Source organism: Pinus tabuliformis, chromosome 9 (assembly GCF_031772625.1).
Source record: "Pinus tabuliformis cultivar Carrire ecotype Pingquan chromosome 9, CPIR1, whole genome shotgun sequence".
NCBI lineage: Eukaryota > Viridiplantae > Streptophyta > Pinopsida > Pinales > Pinaceae > Pinus > Pinus tabuliformis.
Window position 1 is genome coordinate 471,411,000 of NC_142307.1, and position 22,126 is coordinate 471,433,125.

Genomic DNA, 22,126 nt, shown 5'->3' on the forward strand with positions numbered 1-22,126 from the left:
TGTACTTGAATTGAAGAAAAAATTGATTTCTTTGGGAGTGTTGGATTCGGATGGTTATAAGTTTACAGGTCAGAATGGAGTGCTGAAAGTCTCTAAAGGCGCCCTAGTTGTTATGAAAGCAGAAAAGGTCGAAAATCTTTACAGACTCAAAGGAAGTACTCAGGTTAGTGAAGCAACGATTGTGTCAAAAAAAGAAGAAGAAGGTACTCGCCTATGGCATCAACGATTGGGTCACATGAGCGAGAAAGGTCTTCAGGTACTAATGAAACGTAAATCACTTCCTGATCTGAAATCTTTGAAGTTGGATTTCTGTAAACATTATGTGTATGGAAAACAATGTAAACAGAGATTTAAAACTGGAAATCATAATAGTAAAGATATTTTAGACTATATTCATTCTGATATGTGGGGACCATCTCCTGTTGTATCATATGGAGGTGCTCTATATTTTTTAACGTTTATTGATGATTTCTCCCGTAAAGTTTGGGTCTTTATGTTGAAAAAGAAGCTGATGTACTCAATATCTTTAAACAATTTAAAGCAATGGTAGAGAAAAGAACAGGCAAATTAATTAAATGTTTAAGAGCTAACAATGGTGGTGAATTTACTCCAATAGAATTTGAACAGTACTCTAAGGATGAAGGAATTGTTAGACACAAAACTGTTGTTTATACTCCTCAGCAAAATGGTGTTGCTGAACGTATGAATCAGAGTCTTATGGAAAGAGCCAGAAGCATGATCAACAATGCTAACCTGCAAAAGGAGTTGTGGGTAGAAGCAGTATCCACTGCTTGTTATTTAGTTAAGGGATCACCTTCAGTAGCAATTAAATGTAAAATTCCTGAAGAAGTTTGGTCAGGTCAGTCTTGTGTTTATTCACATTTAAGGATATTTGGCTGTGATGCTTATGCTCTTATTCCTAAAAATAAACGTTCAAAATTAGATCCAAAATCGAAATGTTGTCTTTGTTGGGTATGACTATGCGGTGAAAGGGTACAGGTTGTGGAATCCTACGTCATGAAAGATAGTCATTAGCAGAGATGTAACATTTGATGAATCTTCTCTTTTAAAATCAAATGTTGAAAGAATTGAACATGAACAGGTATCGCCAAATCAACAAATTCAGTTGGAGGCTAAAACTTTCGGTGACAGTCAAAAGGAAGAAGAGACTTCTGGAGAAAAAGGTGTTGAAGATACAAAGGAAGCTGTTGAAGTTTCTGAACCAGTTCAGCAACCAGTCACTCTAAGAAGGTCTACAAGGGAAAGAAAAACTCCCAAAAGGTATGAAGATTGTGCTTCATCTTTTGGTTTGATTACTGAAGATGGGGAACCTTCTTGCTATCAGGAAGCAGTAGATGATACAGATAGCGAAAAAATAAAAAATGGAAAACGACTATGGAATAAGAAATGGATTGCTTAGCCAAGAACAATACCTGGGATCTTGTAGAACTTCCTGAAGGGAGAAGTGTTGTTGGATGCAAATGGGTCTTCGAACTGAAACAGAAAGTTGATGGAAGTATTGAAAGGTATAAGGCAAGACTGGTAGCCAAAGGGTATTCTCAGGTTGAAGGTATCGACTTTCATGAGATTTTTTCACCAGTTGTAAAACTTGTTTCTATTCGTACTGTGTTGGCACTATCTGCGTTGCTTAACCTTGAGTTAGAACAGTTAGATGTTAAAACAACTTTTCTACATGGTGATTTGAATGAAGAGTTATATATGGAACAACCAGAAGGTTTTGTACAAGGTCATAGCAGAAGATTAGTTTGCAAGCTCAGGAAATCATTGTATGGTCTAAAGCAGTCTCCCAGACAATGGTACAAGAAGTTTGACTCCTTCATGGTGAGCCAAGAACTTTATTAGAAGTGAGTATGATCATTGTGTATACTTCAAGAGTTTCAATGGCATATTCATTATCTTAGCTTTGTATGTTGACGATATGCTTATTGCAAGCAAAAGCATGGAAGAGATCAACAGGTTAAAGGCTCAGCTCTCTAGGACGTTTGATATGAAGGATCTTGGAGCAGCAAAACATATCTTGGGCATGGAGATACACAGAGACAGGAAAAATGGTAAGCTTTGGTTATCACAGCAGAAGTATGTGGAGAAAGTACTTGAAAAGTTCTGTATGAACAATGTGAAACCTGTTAATGTTCCATTAGCTTCCCATTTTAAGCTTTCTTTGGTTTTGAGTCCTAGAACTGATGAAGAAAAGCAGTATATGTCTCATGTACCATATGCAAATGTTGTAGGCAACTTAATGTATGTGATGGTATCTACAAGACCTGACATTTCACATGCAGTTGGAGTTGTCAGCAGGTTCATGGCAAATCCAGGTGAAGAACATTGGCGAGCAGTGAAATGGGTGCTTCGATATCTAAGAGGCACAAGTGACCATTGCATCATCTTTAATGGTAGTGAAGGATCAGTCTGCGGATATGTAGATGCTGATTATGTAGGTGATTTGGACAAAAGAAGATCTACTACAGGTTATGTCTTTACTCTTGCAGGTGGAGCAATTAGTTGGATGTCAAAGCTTCAAGAAACAGTTGCGTTGTCCACTACCGAAGCAGAATATATAGCTGCTTCAGATGTCAGTAAAGAAGCAATCTGGTTAAAGTAGTGTTGAAAATATCGCCGAGATATCGACGATTTTCGTAAATATCGCGATATTTTTGGGGAGACGAAATATCACCAAGAAAATATCGCGATATTTTGTCTCCTATATCGGCGATATTTCGGGAAAATATCGTGCGACGATGCAAAAAATTGCCCGGAGACAGTGAAAAATTGCCACGCGGCTATAAAAGTCCGATTTTGTTTTTTTTTCAATCATTTTCATTTTTGATTGCTGGAGAAGGAAGGGGAGAGCTATGTGCTTGTTGCCAAGGAGGGTTTGAGTGTTGAATAGCTATTATCGCCACCAACAACGAAGATTTTGTTGATCTAAGCTTGAAGAACAGTGAGACAATTTCATTTCTTCCATTAACAGGTATGTTCAAATAAACCCCTATGTTAATGAATTTTTTGTTAGTTTTAGGATTATTTTTGCTTGCCTATTTGCCTACAATCATTTTGCTTGTTTTTTTTTCCATTTGCTATGATTTTCATGCCCATGAGCAAATGCAAGGGTTTTAAGTTTTAACTTTTCTCCATATTTGGAGAGCAAACTCCATTTTTTTTAAACTTTCAAATACACCCTCTTATTGTCATTTATGGTTTTTCATTGAATTCACATTGCAAAATTGCAAATAATGTAGCAAAAAAACTATTTTGTAAAATGATGTGGTTATTACTTATTAAGTTATTAATTCCAATTTTTTTTTTTGGTGCCCTAGGTTTGAGTTAGCCCACTACAAAATTCAAATATGCCAAAAGCCTTGGACCCATTTTGGGAGTATGGGAACCTTGATGGTGGGACAAATCAGGCATATCTTACATGCAAATTGTGTGGGACTAGGATGACAAGAGGGGTTACACGACTAAAATACCATCTGGCTAGACTCAGTGGACATGATGTTGGGATTTGTACAATTTCTAGTTCGGAGCTTATACAAAAAGCTCTTGAGGCAATTGATGAAAAAGACAGAAAGAAGGAAGAGACAGAAAGAAACAAGGCTGAACGTGCAGGTAGATCTTTCGGGATATCTTCTCCTGATTTTGATGTTGAGGGTAGTGGGAGGGGCTCCACAGCTGGCACATCATCACCTGCTACTGCTAGTGCGAGGTCATCATTTTTTGTTCCACGAATAGGACATGGATCACAACCTGGCATAAAATCACGTGTTAAAAAAAAGGAGAAGCAAGAAACAGATAGAGTCATGGGTAGGTGTATTTTCTGGAGCGACTTACCTCTCAAGATCACCAAAACCAATCCATTTTGGCAGCCAATGTGTGATGCTATTGCTGTTGTGGGCCCAAGGTACAAAAGTGCTACATATGAGGAGTTGCGGGGGCCAATTCTTCAAGCAGAAAAGCAGGACATCAACTCTAGATTGGCGGAGTTGAAAAAAACACGAGAAGTTACTAGATGTACAATGATGTATGATGGTTGGACAGATAGGAAGGGTAGGACCCTTCTAAATTTCTTGGTACATTGTCCTAAAGGTACCATGTTTATTAAATCGTTGGATGCATCAGAACATATCAAAGATGCAACAACGATATGTGAGTTGTTAGATGGGTTCATTCGGGAGATTGGTGTGCAGAATGTGGTGCAAGTCATAACAGACAATGCAGCTAATTATGTGTTTGCCGGCAAGATGCTTATGGAGAGGCATCGCACATTGTTCTGGACTCCGTGTGCAGCACATTGTCTCGATTTGTTGCTTGAGGATATGGGGAAACTCTCCTTCATCAAGGAGGCGGTTGATATGGCTAGGAGCGTCCCCAAGTTTATTTATAACCATGCTTTTGTTCTTAGCCTCATGAGGAGGTTCACTAGAAACAAGGAGTTGCGGTGTCCTGCGATCACACGTTTTGCCACAAACTTTATTACTCTTCAGTGTTTGCTTCGATGTCAGTTCGAGTTGAAGCAAATGTTTGTGTCTGATGACTGGCGTAATTGTAGATACAGTAGGAGACAGGACGGGAAAGCCATTGCAAAAATGGTGTACTCTGAGACGTTTTGGCGTGGAGTAGAAGAAGCATGCTCAGTTAGTGAACCTATAGTAAAGGTTCTCAGATTGGTAGATGGGGAGAAGCCTGCAATGGCTTATTTGTATGAGGGCATGGATAGGGCCAAGGAGGCCATTCGTTCTTATTATGCAGACAAGGTTTCTGTTGGCCTTGATAGGCAGATGGTGTTATGGGATGTGATTGATAGTCGGTGGACAGGGATGCTTCATCGACCCATTCATGCAGTAGCACTCTTCCTCAACCCTGCATTTTCATACAAATGCAGCTTTGATTTTGATAGCGAGGTGATGGAAGGGCTCCATTCCTTTATTCATAGGATGGTACCTGATCCTGAGCTTCGTAGCAAAATCAATCGCGAGATACAATATTATCGAGATTGTGTTGGCCTATTTGGCTTTGATGATGCTATTAGGGAAATGACCCTCTTCATGCCACGTAAGTGACAAGTCATCACTCATTAGAAATTAGAATTTTCAATTTAGAATTTCCTTACTTATAATTCTATTTTTTTTAAATTCAATTATGTAACCTTTATTTGAAAGTTTAATAATGTTTTAAGTTTTTGAATTTTTTTATTTCTTTATTTTGTTGTAGATATTTGGTGGCGAAGCTATGGTGCAAGGGCACCAAATTTGCAAAAATTGGCCATACAAATCTTGAGTCAAACATGTAGCTCTTCAGGGTGTGAGTGCAATTGGAGTGTATTTGAGAAAATACATGCAAAAAAGTGCAACAGGTATAACTTTGAGCTCCAGCCTTCAGTTGAGCAATTACACTTATTGTAATTTTTAATTTTTAATTTATGACCTTCAAGTGTCAAGAGTCAAGAGTCAAGACTCATTAGTTTTTTTGACACTCTTACAGGTTGGAGTTCACACGCCTCAATGATTTAGTGTATGTGCATTACAACATCCGACTTTGAGTGAGGCAAATAGAAGCACCAATGGATCCAGATGCCATTTCCTTAGACAATATTGATGTATTGTCTCAGTGGAGGGTGGAGTCTGAGGAGCCCATCTTGGAGGAGTCACCTTCATGGTTAGAGCCAGATGATCCATTAGAACAGGGGCAGCAAGAGGAGGAGGACTCGGAGGAGGAGCAAGAGGAGGAGGACACTGTGGGAGCATCAACATCAACACCATCTGCTATAGATATAGGAGAGCACAACTCCATACCTAGCACTCATTATTTGACATTAGGTGCAGAGGCAGGGTCAGGGCCTTCTACTACTAGGGGCAGGCCTGGCAAACAACCCATCATGTTTTCCCGTAAAAGGGGGAGAGGGCAGTGATTTCAGATAGATAGCTGCTAGTTTTATTTGTTATGCTACATATAACTCATGATGATGAGATACTTTTATATATGTGATGTTATTTTGTATTGGTTCTCCACATTTGAGTCCTTGAATGGACAATTATTAGGGATCAGCAGGATTTGGTATCGCCTTTGATGTATCATTTCTATTTGACATCATATATCAGTGCTTTCTCCATATTTATGTGCCAATGTGTTTCTTTCATGTTGTTATTGCTTTATATGTTTAAAAATCTGAAAAAAATGAATATATTATGCATTTTTTATGCTTGCCGATATTTGCCGATATTTTGCTGATATTTTCGCCGATATTGCCGATAAGATATTTTCTGGACCCTTGTCGATATTTTGCCGATACCGATATTTTCAACACTGGGTTAAAGGGTCTACTTGATGAGATTGAAAGGACACATGAGAAAGTGAATGTACTTTGTGACAGTCAGAGTGCTATTCACTTAGCTACAAATCTTTCTTATCACAGCAGAACCAAGCACATTGATGTAAGGTATCATTTTTTGAGACATGTGATCGATGGCGGAAAAGTAGCTCTTCAAAAGGTCCATACACGGGAGAATTGTGTAGACATATTCACAAAGCCAGTTACAGTAGAGAAGCTGCGATGGTGTTTAGCTTCTCTTGGCTTGCAGAAGAGATGATGAATGGGCATGGGCAAGGGATTAGGAAAATTGTTGTCAAGGTGGAGTTTGTTGGAAATTGACAACTAATTAATGTAAATTTGGGTAAAATTGTATTAGTTATTGACAAGTTAGTTTTATACCGAAACAACAGTTATGTAACTGAGGAGGCTCATATAAAACTGATGAATGCCCGAACTATTGTAATGGAGAATCATTTATTGATTGAATAGAAATTCCAATCCCTTGCCCCGTGGATGTTTCCTTGACACCCTGTCAGGGTTTTACCACGTAAATCTTGAGTTTTTACTTGTGTGGTTGTATTCAGTTTCATTTTCTTTCTTGTTTAGTAACCTCTTGTAACTACAGTTGCAGACTTTTTTGGGCAGTGAGAGCTACCTGTTTGACTCATTTCCAGGACTACATGATTTCACCTGGGTTTTGCATTGCTTGAAGGAGCAAGCCCAGGTTCCATTGTTCTGACTCTATTGTATCCAATTTCTGTGATATTAATAAACTGGCCCAACTTTCTTGCCCAAATTTTGTGGTTTACTGATTGTGCATGCATGTTTAAAATTTTTATTGCAGTAACTTAGTGCATGTTCTTGCTTTTCACTGTTATTTCCTAGTTGGAATATTACAGGGGGCTTCTTGAGTTTGAGTAGTTTCCTTTAAGCTCTTATGTTTGTGGTTAGGTCTTTTTGATCTAGCAAGAGTTTGAGCAGTAACAGGCCCTTTTTATGCTTATTTGGTCATTTCTTGCTGAACATTCTTGGAAGTCTCTGACCAGCCAATCAATTCTTTATCTTTGTAATTTTAATTTTTAATTCAGGTGGTTTCAGATTGGCCTTGTTCCTTGTTTAATCACCTGTTTGTGTTCTTTTTTTCTTCTTTATGTTCCTTTCTTGAGTTCGTTGTGCCACATTGGTGGATAGATTTACAGATTAATAGTATTCTGTGTTTTAAGTTTGGTTTCTAACTACTTTAACTGAAAGGAAAATAGAAAATCTAGTTCTACAACACAAGCATCTTGTTTCAGTTTCAGTTGTCAGTTTCCTTTTAGATAGTGATTTTGACACTCTACATTAGATAAGTAACTTCTAACTTTAATGTCATGTCATTTGTAAAATGAAAAGCTAAATTATCTATGTTAAAATGTGTACTAATGTACTTGTCAATTGTGAACATTTTGAGGAGAGCTAAGATTCCATAAATGGAAAATCTTATATGTCTAGTTCTAAATATATTGCTAAGTTCTGTTATTGACTTCAGGAAAGAGATATAATTTCATACATTGTGTTCTAGTTTTGTTTTCTACCCTAGAGTTTAATGCATAGTTTTCTACCATTGCATTTTGTAACCAGGTTAATGGAGTGGCTTTATTGCATAGCAATATTCTAAAAGATGAACTTTTTCAAGACTATTACTCACTATGGCCAGAGAAGTTTCAGAACAAAACCAATGGTATTACGCCTCGCCGTTGGTTGCGTTTTTGTAGTCCTGAGCTAAGTGCTATAATTACAAAATGGCTGAAGACATCCAAGTGGGTCACCAACCTTGATCTTCTAACTGGGCTACGTCAAGTAAGTATCACATGTTGACTTTTAAGGTTCCCATTTTTGACAGATGGATATTAATTTTACAGTGGCAAGCCTTATTAACTTGTTTTTGTTTTGGCAGTTTGCAGACAATAGTGAATTACATAGTGAGTGGGCCTCTGCTAAGATGGCTAACAAAGTCCGTTTGGCTCAGTATATTTTACAAGTGACAGGAGTGAAAGTCAACCCTAACAGTCTTTTTGATATTCAAATCAAACGTATCCATGAGTATAAACGACAACTTTTAAATATTTTGGGTGCCATATATCGATACAAGAAGTTGAAGGTGTTGTGGATCATAACCACCTTTGCATCTTAACTATTAGTGTAGAGAAAGATATCACAAAAAATTACCTCTGAAATTCCTTTGTGTTTGCTTCGCATATTGTTTATTCTTTTTGTACCATTAAAACTCACTGTTCACGTTTTCTTTTAATTATTTTGTGTTATGCGTATTTATTTTCTTGTTTCTTGGATCTTTGGTTTAAGGATATAACTTATACATTTGAGTTAAACTTCTTTACAAGTTGGTTTGTTGTATCGTTGGCTATATAGGAGATGAGCTCAGAGGAACGCAAGAATGTGGTGCCACGAACCGTCATGCTTGGTGGCAAAGCATTTGCAACATATACCCAAGCTAAGAGGATTGTGAAACTTGTGAATGATGTAGGGGCTGTCGTGAATAATGACCCAGATATTGGTGATCTTTTGAAGGTTCAATAAATCAGTTATTCCTATAAAATGTTTTTCACATTGCGTTGTTTGAAGAATGTGATTCTAAATATGTAACATTAACCAATACTTGACATAATCCTATCCTTAATCTTGTAGCCTGTTATAATTCTATCTGTTTATTTCTTTGTTTTTTGATTAAAAATATGGTTTCCTTTTACTACAGGTAGTCTTCATTCCAAACTACAATGTGTCAGTTGCAGAGATTCTTATTCCAGGAAGTGAGCTATCTCAGCATATTAGCACAGCTGGAATGGAGGCAAGTGGAACTAGCAATATGAAGTTTGCATTAAATGGGTGTCTCATTATTGGTACACTAGATGGTGCCAATGTAGAAATCAGAGAAGAGATAGGGGAAGATAACTTTTTCTTGTTTGGTGCCCAAGCACATGATGTACCAAAACTACGGAGAGAGAGAGAGCAGGGACTGGTAAGAAACTAGAAGATCTATTTATCAATGTGTCACATGACATTGCAGTTGTTGATATAGCCAAGAAAGATTATTTAGATTATTATTGATTTCTAGAAAACTTCTTAGATTGACTCCTTTTCATTCTTACGATTGGTTAGTTCATTGATTCTTTTTCTTTCTTATGATTGGTTAGTTCTGCAGTGTCTGTCACCATACCTAAAACCTGCATTTTTGTTTATCATGTAGACCAGAAATGTTGATCAGTATTTAACGTGTATCTGATAAGCACTTATACATCTATTGCTGTGGTTGTGGCTGCACAGTTTGTCCCAGACCCTCGTTTTGAAGAAGCAAAGCAGTTTGTGAAAAGCCGTGCATTTGGTGATTATGATTACACTCCACTACTTGACTCCCTTGAAGGCAATACTGGTTATGGCCGTGGTGATTATTTCCTTGTGGGATATGACTTCCCAAGCTACATGGAAGCACAATCTAGAGTTGACGATGCATACAAGTTAGTAGCATTTATACCAATCTTATTTTTGCTTCAGATTATCTTAGGCCACACAGTATATTTGTTGTTTCTTGTTTCTTTCCTTATCTACAAAGTGTATGTCGATTTGCTTTGTTTATACTTTTGATACCACATTTTTGTTGAGAATATTTAGGTGCGCTAAACAAGCCGTCTGCTAAATTTTGTCCTTAATGAATAAGTATATGGTTTTTTTATTTTGAATTGTTGAAATTCGTGTTCATGCAGAGCCAATAGCATCCCATGCAAGGGAAATAGATTCCCTCCAACCTACAATACATGGGCATTTAACATGCACACAAACACACTTTTGGGTTAGCATGAAATGAAACCCTAGTCAATCAACTAATGGTTTGTTGTTATCAAATCATGCAATGCTTGTGCAAAGGATTGTCCTGCATCATTCAGGAAAATTCATATGACCTGCTTCCAAACCTCTAATAAAGGATAGTCCTGAATCATTCAAGAAAATTTCATGGTTCACTACCAAGCCTCCCCATGATACTGTGATAACCCATTCATGGCTCAATGTCATCTTCTTTCTTTACTTCTAATGCATGGTCATAGCTCAACATAATTCCACCCCTACCATATGACCTTAAACACAGTGTTTACTTTATTTCATGGGAGCCCTTCATTCCTCCTCCTATAGTGAAGAGTAGAACATGTGGCTGTATAGGGTTGGATCCTCCATTTTTAGCCTAGCTAGAATCTCATTATTCTTTGTGGCAAGGAAACTAGCCAGGTGTCCTAGAGGCTGTTAGGCATAGATCCTGTGTAGGGTTTCAATCTATTATTTTGATCGTAGTATCATGATAAATCTAAGCAATATGTGTCAATATTTGTCAACTAGATGTTCTTTGTAACTAACACGTGTCACACTATGATTATCCTTGCCCACAATAATATTTTTGACTAAAATCGATCTTTTCATGGTCTTTTTACCTACACAATGATATTGCGCAATTTGCGCATCCATAAAAAAACAGTGTTGTATGATGCCAACGCAAGACATATTGATCTTAGTTCAAATTGAAGATTAAAACAAATTTACAAGACTAAAGCTTAGGAGGATATATCCATGGATTTTATTCTTGAAATATGGAGAAAACAATGTCAGTCTAATGTAGTGTTTGTTGTGGTTGACAAGTTTTCAAAGATCGTGTATTTCATGCCTTCTTAGAAGACCAGTGACATGACATAGTAAATGAAGCTTTTCTTCGAGGAGGTAGTATGATTACATGGATTTATGAAGATGATCACATCATTTAGAGATACGAGATTTCTTAGTCATCTTCAGGGAATGCTATAGAAGAAGAGGGGGATGGAGCTACAATATAGTTTGATATATTACTTTCAATTGTATTGACAGAATGAGGTAGTGAACTGAAATCTTAAAAATCTTTTGAGATGCTTAGTTAGAGATAAGAAAAAGCAATGCAATCAAGTTTTGGTGCTCACAAATTTGACACTATGAATAAGTAATTGGGATTTTTGCATATAACAACTCCGTAAATAGATAAATAATTTTTTTTTTCAAGGTTGTGTACAAAAGGAATCAAGTAGTAGTTGCAAATTTGGTTGATTTGATATTTGAGATGTAGAAGTGTGATGATGTAGATACATTTACAAAGTAGATGGAGAAGTTGTATGTGGAGCTCTAGGACAGATTGAAGGATGAAAGCATAAATTATGAAGAATTCAGGACTGTGTGAAGAACTTATAAGAATACAAACTAGGGTTTGATGTCAGTCCTTCGACAACCAATCTACCATGACCAAAGTACACTCTGACCAAGGTTGCACGAAATGGGGAAACGGGTACGAGTTTCCGAAACGGGAAGCGATACGAAATGCGACCTCCCCAAATTTTGGAAACGGGGAAACGCGAATAGATATATATATATATATATATATATATATATATATATATATATATATATATATATTCAGACATTTAAGAAATATGTGCAATCATAAAGCATATATGATACATTCTAATTTATTACATTATGATAAAATTGTCAATTGTCAATGCATAAACTATAAGTATCTAAATTTACATCACATTTACTCATGAATAATCACATAATGAAAATAGAAATATCCAAAATCAGCCACGAGAAATTTCTAATTTTTTGTCTCGTGCTTGATTGGGAGTCTCCTCCTACATAGTCGAATGACCTTAGTGCTCTTGATTAAATACAAGTTTCATACCCTAGTACCCTACATTCTCTTGATTATTAGGAGTCTCCCCTGCATAGAGGGATTTGTTCTCTCGATTAAATACAAGTTCCATACCCTAGTACATAATAAAATCCAATGGAAACATTGCAATCCCCCCAATCCTGAAATCCTGAAAAACAGATAAGTTTGCTGGATTTTGAGTGAGATCTAAAATTCTACATTCTCCATATGAAATCCAATGAGGGCGAAACCACTCTCAAACATCCTGAGTCATTTCATGGTAATGTTAAAAATTTAAGTAAAAGTGATATTCTCCATAAGTGATATTCTCCTTTATTTTTCATTTTCATCCTTTTACTTTAAGAATTTAACATTACCATGAACTGCATATCAACACTAGGGCAAAAGTTCACTTTTATAACTTTAGACAGGCATCTGGAAGCAACTAGAAGTCACTAGGCTAACGTAAGAATAGATTAGAAAACAAATAATAATAATAAAAAATTAAAAAAACACAAGTAAATGCTGAAACGTGGGTCGTACGGCCCTGAAACGTGTTTCAGGCCGTACTGGCCACGTTTCAGTTTTGTGAAACGTGGCAGTACGGCCTGAAACGCGTTTCAGGGCCGTACCAAACACGTTTCAGCGTTTCGTACTCGTTTCCGTACGGAAACGCCCTCCTACCCCATGTTTCCTGCAACATAGACTTTGACATATTAGTTGATGTAGCATGCCTCACAGCTCCACTGGCCATACCCTGAAGACATCTGCCTGATCCTTTGGCTCACAATCTATAGCAACACCTCTCTGCCTCTATCAATGATGCTGTCTCCTTTAGGTCACTGAACATAGCTCTCATCTGCTCTCTAGCTGATCATTCATCCACCAATGACTCAACACATAGGGTCTTCTTTCGAATTGTTCACAACTTCCTTTGTGAACAACTCTAGACTGCACACTGTTGCTCCTCAGCTCCTTTGGGACTTCTTTCCCACTAGATACTCCTTAGTCCTTCAAGGCCACAACTCTTAGGGACTTCTTCCCTCTATCGTCTTCCTGCGTTGCTCGATGAAGAGAAATTTAGGGCATGGAGGGCTGCCCACTATGACTGTCAAATGTCCTTCTCCAACTGTCAACTTAGGGTTGATTCACTAGCCCACTTAGGCTGCCACTTCTTCCTTCAAGGGATCAACCACTAAGCCTCCAAACATCACCCTTCTTACAACTGTCAATGTCCTTTCCAAGTGATGTAGGGCTACAAAGAACACCTACTTGATGCCCTCCTAACAGCCTCAAGATTCTCCTCCAAATATTTGCATTGTCACTTCTGTGAATGCGACCTAGAGTTTGGAGACTCTCTAGGCCTCTCGGCCCTCCTCAAATGAGCACCTTTCCACCTACAATATCATAGAATACCTGCGGCCCAATCAAAAGAAGAAATACTTTATTTATGCATAAGAACTGCTCAGATCTCGACTGACTCAACCTGCTACTGATCTCCTGTCCTACAAAGTCAATCTGAGTTGCGGTGGAACACGGTCCATCATCATCACAACCTAGTGCTGCAAGCACTCATCCTCTTGGATCAAACACAACACATGCACATCCCTCCAATCTTGAATATGCAACATCACGATCCAATGAAGAAACTAGCCTGCCAACATCTTGTCCATCACATGAAGCAATCTTGATCATGCCAATCTTGTCCATGCCAAAGCAATCCTCGAGTTATCCCAACGATCCATGGCAAGTCATAGGAAGTCCATGATCAACAACCTTCCCTACAACAAATTGTTGTTCACCAGGTTCACCACCAATCCACTAGAACTCGTAGCCTATCTTGTTGCCAAGCCACTGAAGACCACATCTCCATGTCTTTAGCAGAACCCTCTACTCCATGATCTAGAAAATCTCACCTCCCTCTGAGTGGCTTCGCTATGTACACTCTAATTTACTGGCCCTTCAAAGTAGCTCTGATACCATGTTGTTTCCTCAAAACTGGAGAATCTAGGTTAAGGTCTTAGAATATTTAACACTACCATTCCAAATGACACAACAAACTACTTTGCATAACGAAATATAAATAACAGTAAATCAACTAGTGCACAAAATAGACAACTTTTTACAATTTTCAACAACACAACTTTGTTATATTAACAAACTATAATACAATTGTCTAGGGCTCCCGTACTAGGGATAAAGGCCCTCATACATCCACTGATACAAGAATATAAACTAGGGTTTGGTGTTAGTCCTTCGATAACCAATCTACCTTGAACAAAGTGCACTCTTATCTACTCGCTGATGAAGCATGCCTTATAGCTCCACTAGTCATACCCTGAAGACATCCACCCGGTGCTTTGGCTCTCGATCTACAACAACACCTCTCTGCCTCTATTAATGATCTTGCTCCTTTAGGTCACTGAACACGACTCCCATCTGCCCTCTAGCTGATCATTCGTCCATCAATGACTCAATCCATAGGGTCTTCTTTCCAGTTGGTCACAACTCCGTTTGTGAACAACCCTAGACTGCACACTGTTGCTCTTGATCTCCTTTGGGACTTCTTGCCCACTAGTTGCTTCTTAGTCCTTCAAGGACACAACTCTTAGGGATTTCTTCCCTCTATTGCATTCCTGTGCTGCCCGATGAAGACAAACTTAGGGCATGGAGGGCTGCCCACAATGATTGTCAAATGTGCTTCTCCAACTATCAACTTAGGGTTGATTCACTAGCCCACTTAGGCTGCCATTTCTTCCTTCAAGGGATCAACTAATGTTGTATGGACCGAACTGGACTGGCCAGTTCATATCGGTCTGATCATTTTGAGGCAAAAACCGGTTCGAACTGGTGACTTGAACTATTTTTGTCTGGTTTGGTACGGTAAAGCCACACAGAACGCAACAAGTGGGGCCTGTTTTGCTTTTTCTCTTTTAATGTTTGTCTTAGCTGGGCACTAGCCCAGAATAGGTGCCTAATATTCAAGCATATGGCCCAACTATTGCTATGCATTTCATGGTAATGTTAAATTCTTAAAGTAAAAGTGCCTTTTACTTAAATTTTTAACATTACCATGAAATGACTCGGGATGTTTGAGAGTGGTTTTGACCTCATTGGATTTCATATGGATAAAGTAGAATTTTATATCTCACTCAAAAACAGACTTAACAATTTTCCAGGATTTCAGGGTTGGGTGGATTGCAACACTACATTGGATTTTCTCATGTACAAGGGTATGAAACTAGTATTTAATCAAGAGCACCAAGCCCTCTATGTACCTTGATGTTAGTGGCATTCGTTGTTGAACTCCTCTATCATGAGCTTACTAAAAAAAATAAACATCACTCAAACAAAATATTGACTTGACATGCTATGGTTTTTCTATCTTATTTTGATGCTTAGAGGGTGATATTGATGACAAAGATCCCAATATAGGCGATGATTTTGATGATATGTAGGTATTTGTGATAGCATAATTTTTTTGGATGCTAGAGGCCATGTGGAGCTTGTTTCTTGATGTATTTCTAGTTTAGAGATGGATTGCATTGGATGCTATTTTGGTTATGTGCACCCTTACAATCTATATAAATGAGAAATTTTACTTATTTGTGTATAAATGGTTTGGATTCATATGGATGCACATGAATATATATGTTTTTCTTTAAAATTTGAATATTTTATGTGTTTTTGGTTGACTGGTTTTTTGGTCTAGTTTTTTTACTGGTTTCAGTTCTGAATGGTTCCTGGTCCGGAGGGTCTACCGGTTCAATGACCGGTCCGGTTCTGAAAACTATGGGATCAACCACTAGGCCACCAAACTTCACCCTCCTTATAATTGTGAATGTCCTAATTGCCAACTGATCTAGGGCTACAAAGAATGCCTACTTGTTGCCCTCTTAATAGCCTCAAGGTGTCCTTCAGAATCTGTCCAAACTAGGATAACTCATCCACTAGAAGCACATCTACAATAGGAGACAAACAAACCTTGTTTACTGCTCCACTTGCCCTTGGCACTTGTGCAATTTTTCTTAGTTCTAACAGACCTAGTTAGGGCATACATCAACCCTAAAACACTGCTGCAAACCCTTCCTTAAGCCTTGCGTTCTCCTCCAAATATCTGCATTGTCAATTCTGTGAATGCAGACTAGAGTTTGGAAACTCTCTAGGCCTCTCATCCCTCCTCAAATGAGCACCTTTTCACCTACAATATCTCAAAATACCCGTAGCCCAATCATATGAAGAAACACAACTTCTTTATGCACAAGATTTGTTCATATCTCCCTCCTCTAGCCTCGACTTGCTGCCCATATAACTCGGCCTTCCAAATAGTCTAGAAAAATCACCAACCAAGCTCCTTTTCACCTTTGACTAGGGTCGCTTTACATTTGCGGCTAAATCAGAGAGAGAGATATTGATGTGTTGCACTTTTGGATGTGTGTTTTGAGGTCTATGCTCTCCTCTTTTTATATGCGTCTTTGTGGTGTGACACCTAGCCCTTAAGGGCACTCCTTACACTAGGCCGATTTGTCACTTTTAACAACATAACCACACATTGACATATAAAAATTAATATATTCACTTGTAGACCTCCTCTCTTGGTGCTTGAAGTTGCCCCTTGCTCCTTTAAGGGTGCTCTTACATCTCCAAGGGTCAAGTCAACAAAAGTCATCTTGGTTTTGGCCTAACTCCTTTGTGCGAAAAATCCCCATGCTTGGGTTCTTAGCCCACAAATGGCTTTGTGGTGCCAATTCCTCCACAACCCTCTAGCCTAGGGTTTGGAGTACATCCCAAGCTACAAATCTCAACACTCCCTCTTAGCGAGGGAGGTACTTCCAACACTAGGAAGTCTTCATCATCAACGACGACACCAGCTCATCTAGCGTCCATCACTGCAGCATACTTTGTCGAATGAACCGAACTATCTCGGTAGTGCCTCTACCTCATCTCATATGAACCTAAAGATCTCAACACTTCCATAGGGCTGCTCCCTTTGAAGCTAGACTCCCTCTGAGTCTACAAAATGTCCACTGTCTCAAGTTGCTATTAATCTCGTGTCCTACAAAGTCGATCCAAGTTGCGGTTGAACACGGGTCGTCATCATCGGAACCCAGTCCTGCAAGCACTCATCCTCCTGGATCAAACACAACACGTGCACATCCCTCCAATCTTGAATGTGCAACATCACGATCCAATGAAGAAACTAGCCTGCCAACATCTTGTCCATCACATGAAGCAATCTTGATCATGCCAATCTTGTCCATGCCAAAGCAATCCTCGAATTGTCTCAACAATCCATGACAAGTCATAAGAAGTCCATGATCAACAACCTGCCCTACAACAAACTGTTGTTCACCAGGTTCACCACCAATCCACTAGAACTCCTAGCCTATCTTGCTGCCAAGTCAGTGAAGACCACATCTCCATGTCTTTAGCTGAACCCTATGCTCCATGATCAAGAGTCTAGACGATCTCAACTCCCTCTGAGTGGCTTCGCTGTGTGCACTTTGATTCACTGGCCCTTCAAAGTAGCTTTAATACCATGTTTTTCCACAACACTGGAGAATCTAGGTTAGGGTCTTAGAATCTATGACACTACCAATTCAAATGTGTTAAAATTGGCAACTAGGGCCAGAACTCCACATGGGTCATCTTATTTATGACAACCGATATTTTTCTTGGATTCCTCTCTTTGAGAGGTGTAGGATTGATCTAAAGATCATCCGATTCCGACATGTACAAATAAAGATATGAATTGATTTATATTATGGACAAATTGTCAAGGTCGGCTAGCAAGTAAAATAGGTATTCAAACCCCCAACTCATCCTCAACGTTGCATATAAAAGGCGACCTCAAGTCATTTTCACCATCATCTCATCTCACATCTCTCTTTCTCTCCTCTTGTGATTGGGTACGCATTTCGGGGCATTCTTCTCTCTCACACGTGCAAAGGAAAGGACAAATTTTTGTTGACTACGTTGACCAACGTTGACCGAGCTACGGGGAGGTTATTTGACACCATTGACTTGAAGCGTTGACTTGTTTTGACTTCGGTTTGCGTGAGGTATCTCTATCCTAACAGGGCACAGATCTGGGCACTAAAAATGAGGCAATTTGACCTCTCCTTTGACTAGCATTGGTTGTACTAGGGCTGGCTATAGAGTTGAATTTTGTTGACCAGTTTTGACTAGACTTTTTCAGACTATTTTAGGCTGATTAGACTTGCTGTTGGAGGCCGAAGTTGACTGGGTTTGACCGAGTTGAATTGAGGAAAGAATCTGCCCTGTTGACCAGCGTTGACTTTTTTGGTTAGGGATTTTTGTTGTTGTCATAAATTATCAGATTTGTAAATTGTACTATCTCTCTCTTTGCTGAACTATTGAAGAATATAAGAAGAATAATTAAGGATTTCCCCACATTGGGGTTTGTCCCTGGCTGGTGCCACATCTTGTGTCCTCTCGTCTTGGCTTGTCTTCTACTATTTATGTCTATGTTCTATTTGCATTACTATCATGTTGATGTGATTGCTAAACTGGATATTGATATTGGGCTAATAAAGAAATTGAAGTAAAATTGCTCTAAAGCATAGAACATACCATTGTTGCATAAAATTAACAAAATGCCACAACAAATTACTTTGCATAGCGGAATATAAATAGTAGTAAATCAACTAATACAAAAAATAGACAACTTTTTGCAATTTTCAACAACCAACTTTGTTATATTAACAAATTGTAATACAACTGTCTAAGGCTCCCATTCTAGGTACAAGAATACAAACTAGGGTTTGGTGTCAATCAGTTGACAACCAATCTACCCTGAAAAAAGTACAGTTTAACCTACTAGCTGATGAAGCATGCCTCATAGCACCACTGGTTGTACCCTGAACATATTTACTTGGTCCTTTGGCTCTCAATTTGCAACAACACTTCTCTGCCTCTATCAATGATCTTGCTCCTTTAGGTCACTAAACACGACTTGCATCTGCCCTCTAGCTGATCATTCATCCATCAATGCTCAACACATAGGGTCTTCTTTTGATTTGTTCACAGCACCGTTTGTGAACAACTCTAGACTGTTCACTGCTACTGCTCAGCTCCTTTGGAACTTCTTGCCCACTAGCTGCTCCTCAGTGCGTCAAGGACACAACTCTTAGGGACTTCTTCCCTCTATTGCCTTTCCGTGTTGCTTGATGAAGACAAACTTAGGGCATGGAGGGCTGCCCCCTATGACTTTCAAATGTCCTTCTCCAACTATCATCTTAGGGATGATTCACAAGCACACTTAGGCTGCCACTTCTTCCTTCAAGGGATTAACCACTAGACCTCCAAACTTCACCCTCCTTACAGTTGTCAATGTCCTTGCCAACTGATATAGGCTACAAAGAACACCTACTTGTTGCCCTCACAATAGCCTCAAGATGTCCTTTGCAATCTGTCCAAACTAGGACAACTCATCCACTAGCAACACATCTACAATAGGAGACAAACATACCTTGTTCACTGCTCCACTTGTCCTTGGCAATTGTGCAATTTTTATGAGTTCTGACAAACCTGGTTAGTGCACACGTCAGCCCTAAAACACTGTTCCAAACCCTTCCTTAAGCCCTGCTTTCTCCCCCAAATAGCTGCGCTGTCACTTCTATGAATGCGACCTAGAGTTTGGAAACTCTCTAGGCCTCTCAACCATCCTCAAATGAGCAACTTTCTACCTGCAATATCATAGAATACTTGCAGCCCAATTAGATGAAGAAACACACCTTATTTATGCACAAGATTTTCCCTGATATCCCTCCTCTTGCCTTGACTTGCTGCCCATATAACTCGACCTTCCAAATAGTCTAGAAAAGACACCAACCAAGCTCCTTTTCACCTTTTCTAGGGTCCCTTTACATCTGCAGCTAAATCAAAGAGAGAGAGATCTTGATGTGTTGCGCTTTTGGATGTGTGTTTTGAGGTCTACACTCTCCTCTTTTTATATGCGTCTTTTGTGACACTTAGCCCTTAAGGGCACTACTTACACTAGGCCGACTTGTCACTTTTAACACCATAACCACACATTGACATATAAAAATTAATATCTTCACTTGTAGACCTCTCTTGGTGCTTGAAGTTGCCCCTTTCTCCTTTAAGGGGGCTCTTTCATGTCAAAGGGTCAAGTCTGTGAAATTACCTGAATCTAACACATCAAAAACCCCTACTGCAATTGTTGGTTTAGAATCTCCTACTTGTTCTTTACATTAACAAGTTATTTAATTGCATAAACATCGAAGTAAACACTATTGCAACTTTCACAAATATACAAATCATGCACTGAAATAAACAAAGACAATAACACAAGGGACACCGTTACTTTTGGACAATCGTCCCCAGAAAAACTCAATTTAGGAAAACCGATGCAACATATAGAGGGTTTGTATTATTAAGCAGATTTCATGAATACAACTAGGGTGCCAGAAATGCTCACCCAACAGAGAATATCCTTGGTAGTAGTACCTGTATTTTGAGACAGATATTCCGATAAATCAGCAACCAGATGATCAAACCCCTCAGTGACTCCAGCTGTTCCCTATGCTGGACAGTGAAAGCTGCTCCAAGCACTGCTCTGGAACGATGTCACTCCTCCAAGATCTACGTCACACTCTCCTGGTTCAGAATCTGCTGATCTGCTCCCAGTCTTCCCCACAGAATCTCCCCAGCGCTGTCTCTGAGGCCCAGCGTCAGCCTCTATAGCTTTTGGATCAGCGTTCTACGTCCTCTGCGTCAGCTCTTCGGCCTCTGCGCCAGCCCTTCTAGGGCCTGCATTGTCTCTTCCGGCACTGCACTGCATCTATGCTATGTATTCTTCAGCCTCGGATGAAAATCCCTTCTTCAACTGCCCCTGACTGCAACTTTGATCACTAACTTGATTTCCTCAGCAAACGTTGCCCCAGAAAATCGAATTCTTTGATCATTTCGTGTGTTTTCAACTGACCCTCAAGCCTCCTCTTATACTTTTCTTGTTGACAAATCAATGACCGAGATTAAGTCCCTAATCAACGGCTAAGATTAGAACTGGCTTGATCCTCGTCACTTAGAACTTTTTCACCCATATTTTATTAATACACATTAATATTTTAATTTTCCTAAGCTTAGACTTAGGAACCCCATTAAAAATATTAATTATTTTAATAAGTCTTCATCCGGGTGGAATTTCTCCAAACGATTTCTGGGTCTTTGTTGGCTTAGGGGGTCCTAACCCAGGTTCAGAGTTAGTTGCGCCAAACAAATCCCTACAATACTAGCCCTTCCAGCATGAATCCATGGTGCGCGGATTGAAGTCTCACCCGAAGCAGTATGGGGGGATGCTGGAACCAAGTTCCGCGCCCAAAGATCAGTTTGGTGTCCTTCTGCGACCTAGATCCGCCTTCACGCAAATCTTTAATCGCTTATGGCTTATGGTAGTAACTTCCTCGAATTGGCTTATAGACCTCCGCGAACTCCGTGAAGGTCTACGACTGGCTTTTGCGGACCTTGAACAGGCGAATTAGCTACTTACGCACATCAAAGATTACTTTTAGACCAGTATTTACTCAGATCCACCTAAGTGTTCGATAATTTTAACAGACAGTGTTATGATCTTCGCATAATCACTTAACATTAATTGCGTTCAAATAATAAGACGGATCAAGTAAATTCACGCATCAATGCATCATTATTTTATAAAGACATCATTCCATCACAGCATATATCACAATCATACATAACAGAAGTAAAGAGCTAAAACACAGGAATTTCTGCAATAATCTTCTTTATTGATCTTCAATATAGGTTTATAGACTCAATACTTCCCTGCGCACTCAGTTGCAGGGGCCCATGCACTCGGTTGGGGACACTACTCTAGGCCTTTGCGCACTCAACGACATAACCTTTCCCTCTTCTAATACTTCTATCTCTGCGTTAGACTTCTTCGCTCCTACCCATAGACTTCTTCTTACTTGCCTTAGACTCTCTAAGACACACCTAGTTCTCAAAAGCCGACTCAAATTTACATAAAGGAGGGTAAAAACCCTTTTTGACTCTTAACTAGCTACGTGCTCCGC

At 39.1% G+C, this 22,126-nt stretch overlaps 1 protein-coding gene across 1 annotated transcript in view; it reads left to right on the plus strand.

Annotated features, from left to right (window-relative positions):
* LOC149149237 (alpha-glucan phosphorylase, H isozyme-like) overlaps window positions 1-22,126 on the plus strand; it is a 319,983-nt gene that overhangs the window by 259,922 nt on the left and 37,935 nt on the right. Inside the window, exons 12-16 of the mRNA XM_089440496.1 lie at window positions 7,952-8,170; window positions 8,268-8,471; window positions 8,741-8,899; window positions 9,084-9,347; window positions 9,653-9,843. Of these exons, the coding sequence (XP_089296622.1) occupies window positions 7,952-8,170; window positions 8,268-8,471; window positions 8,741-8,899; window positions 9,084-9,347; window positions 9,653-9,843 (1,037 nt within the window). The remainder of the gene's footprint in view (window positions 1-7,951; window positions 8,171-8,267; window positions 8,472-8,740; window positions 8,900-9,083; window positions 9,348-9,652; window positions 9,844-22,126) is intronic.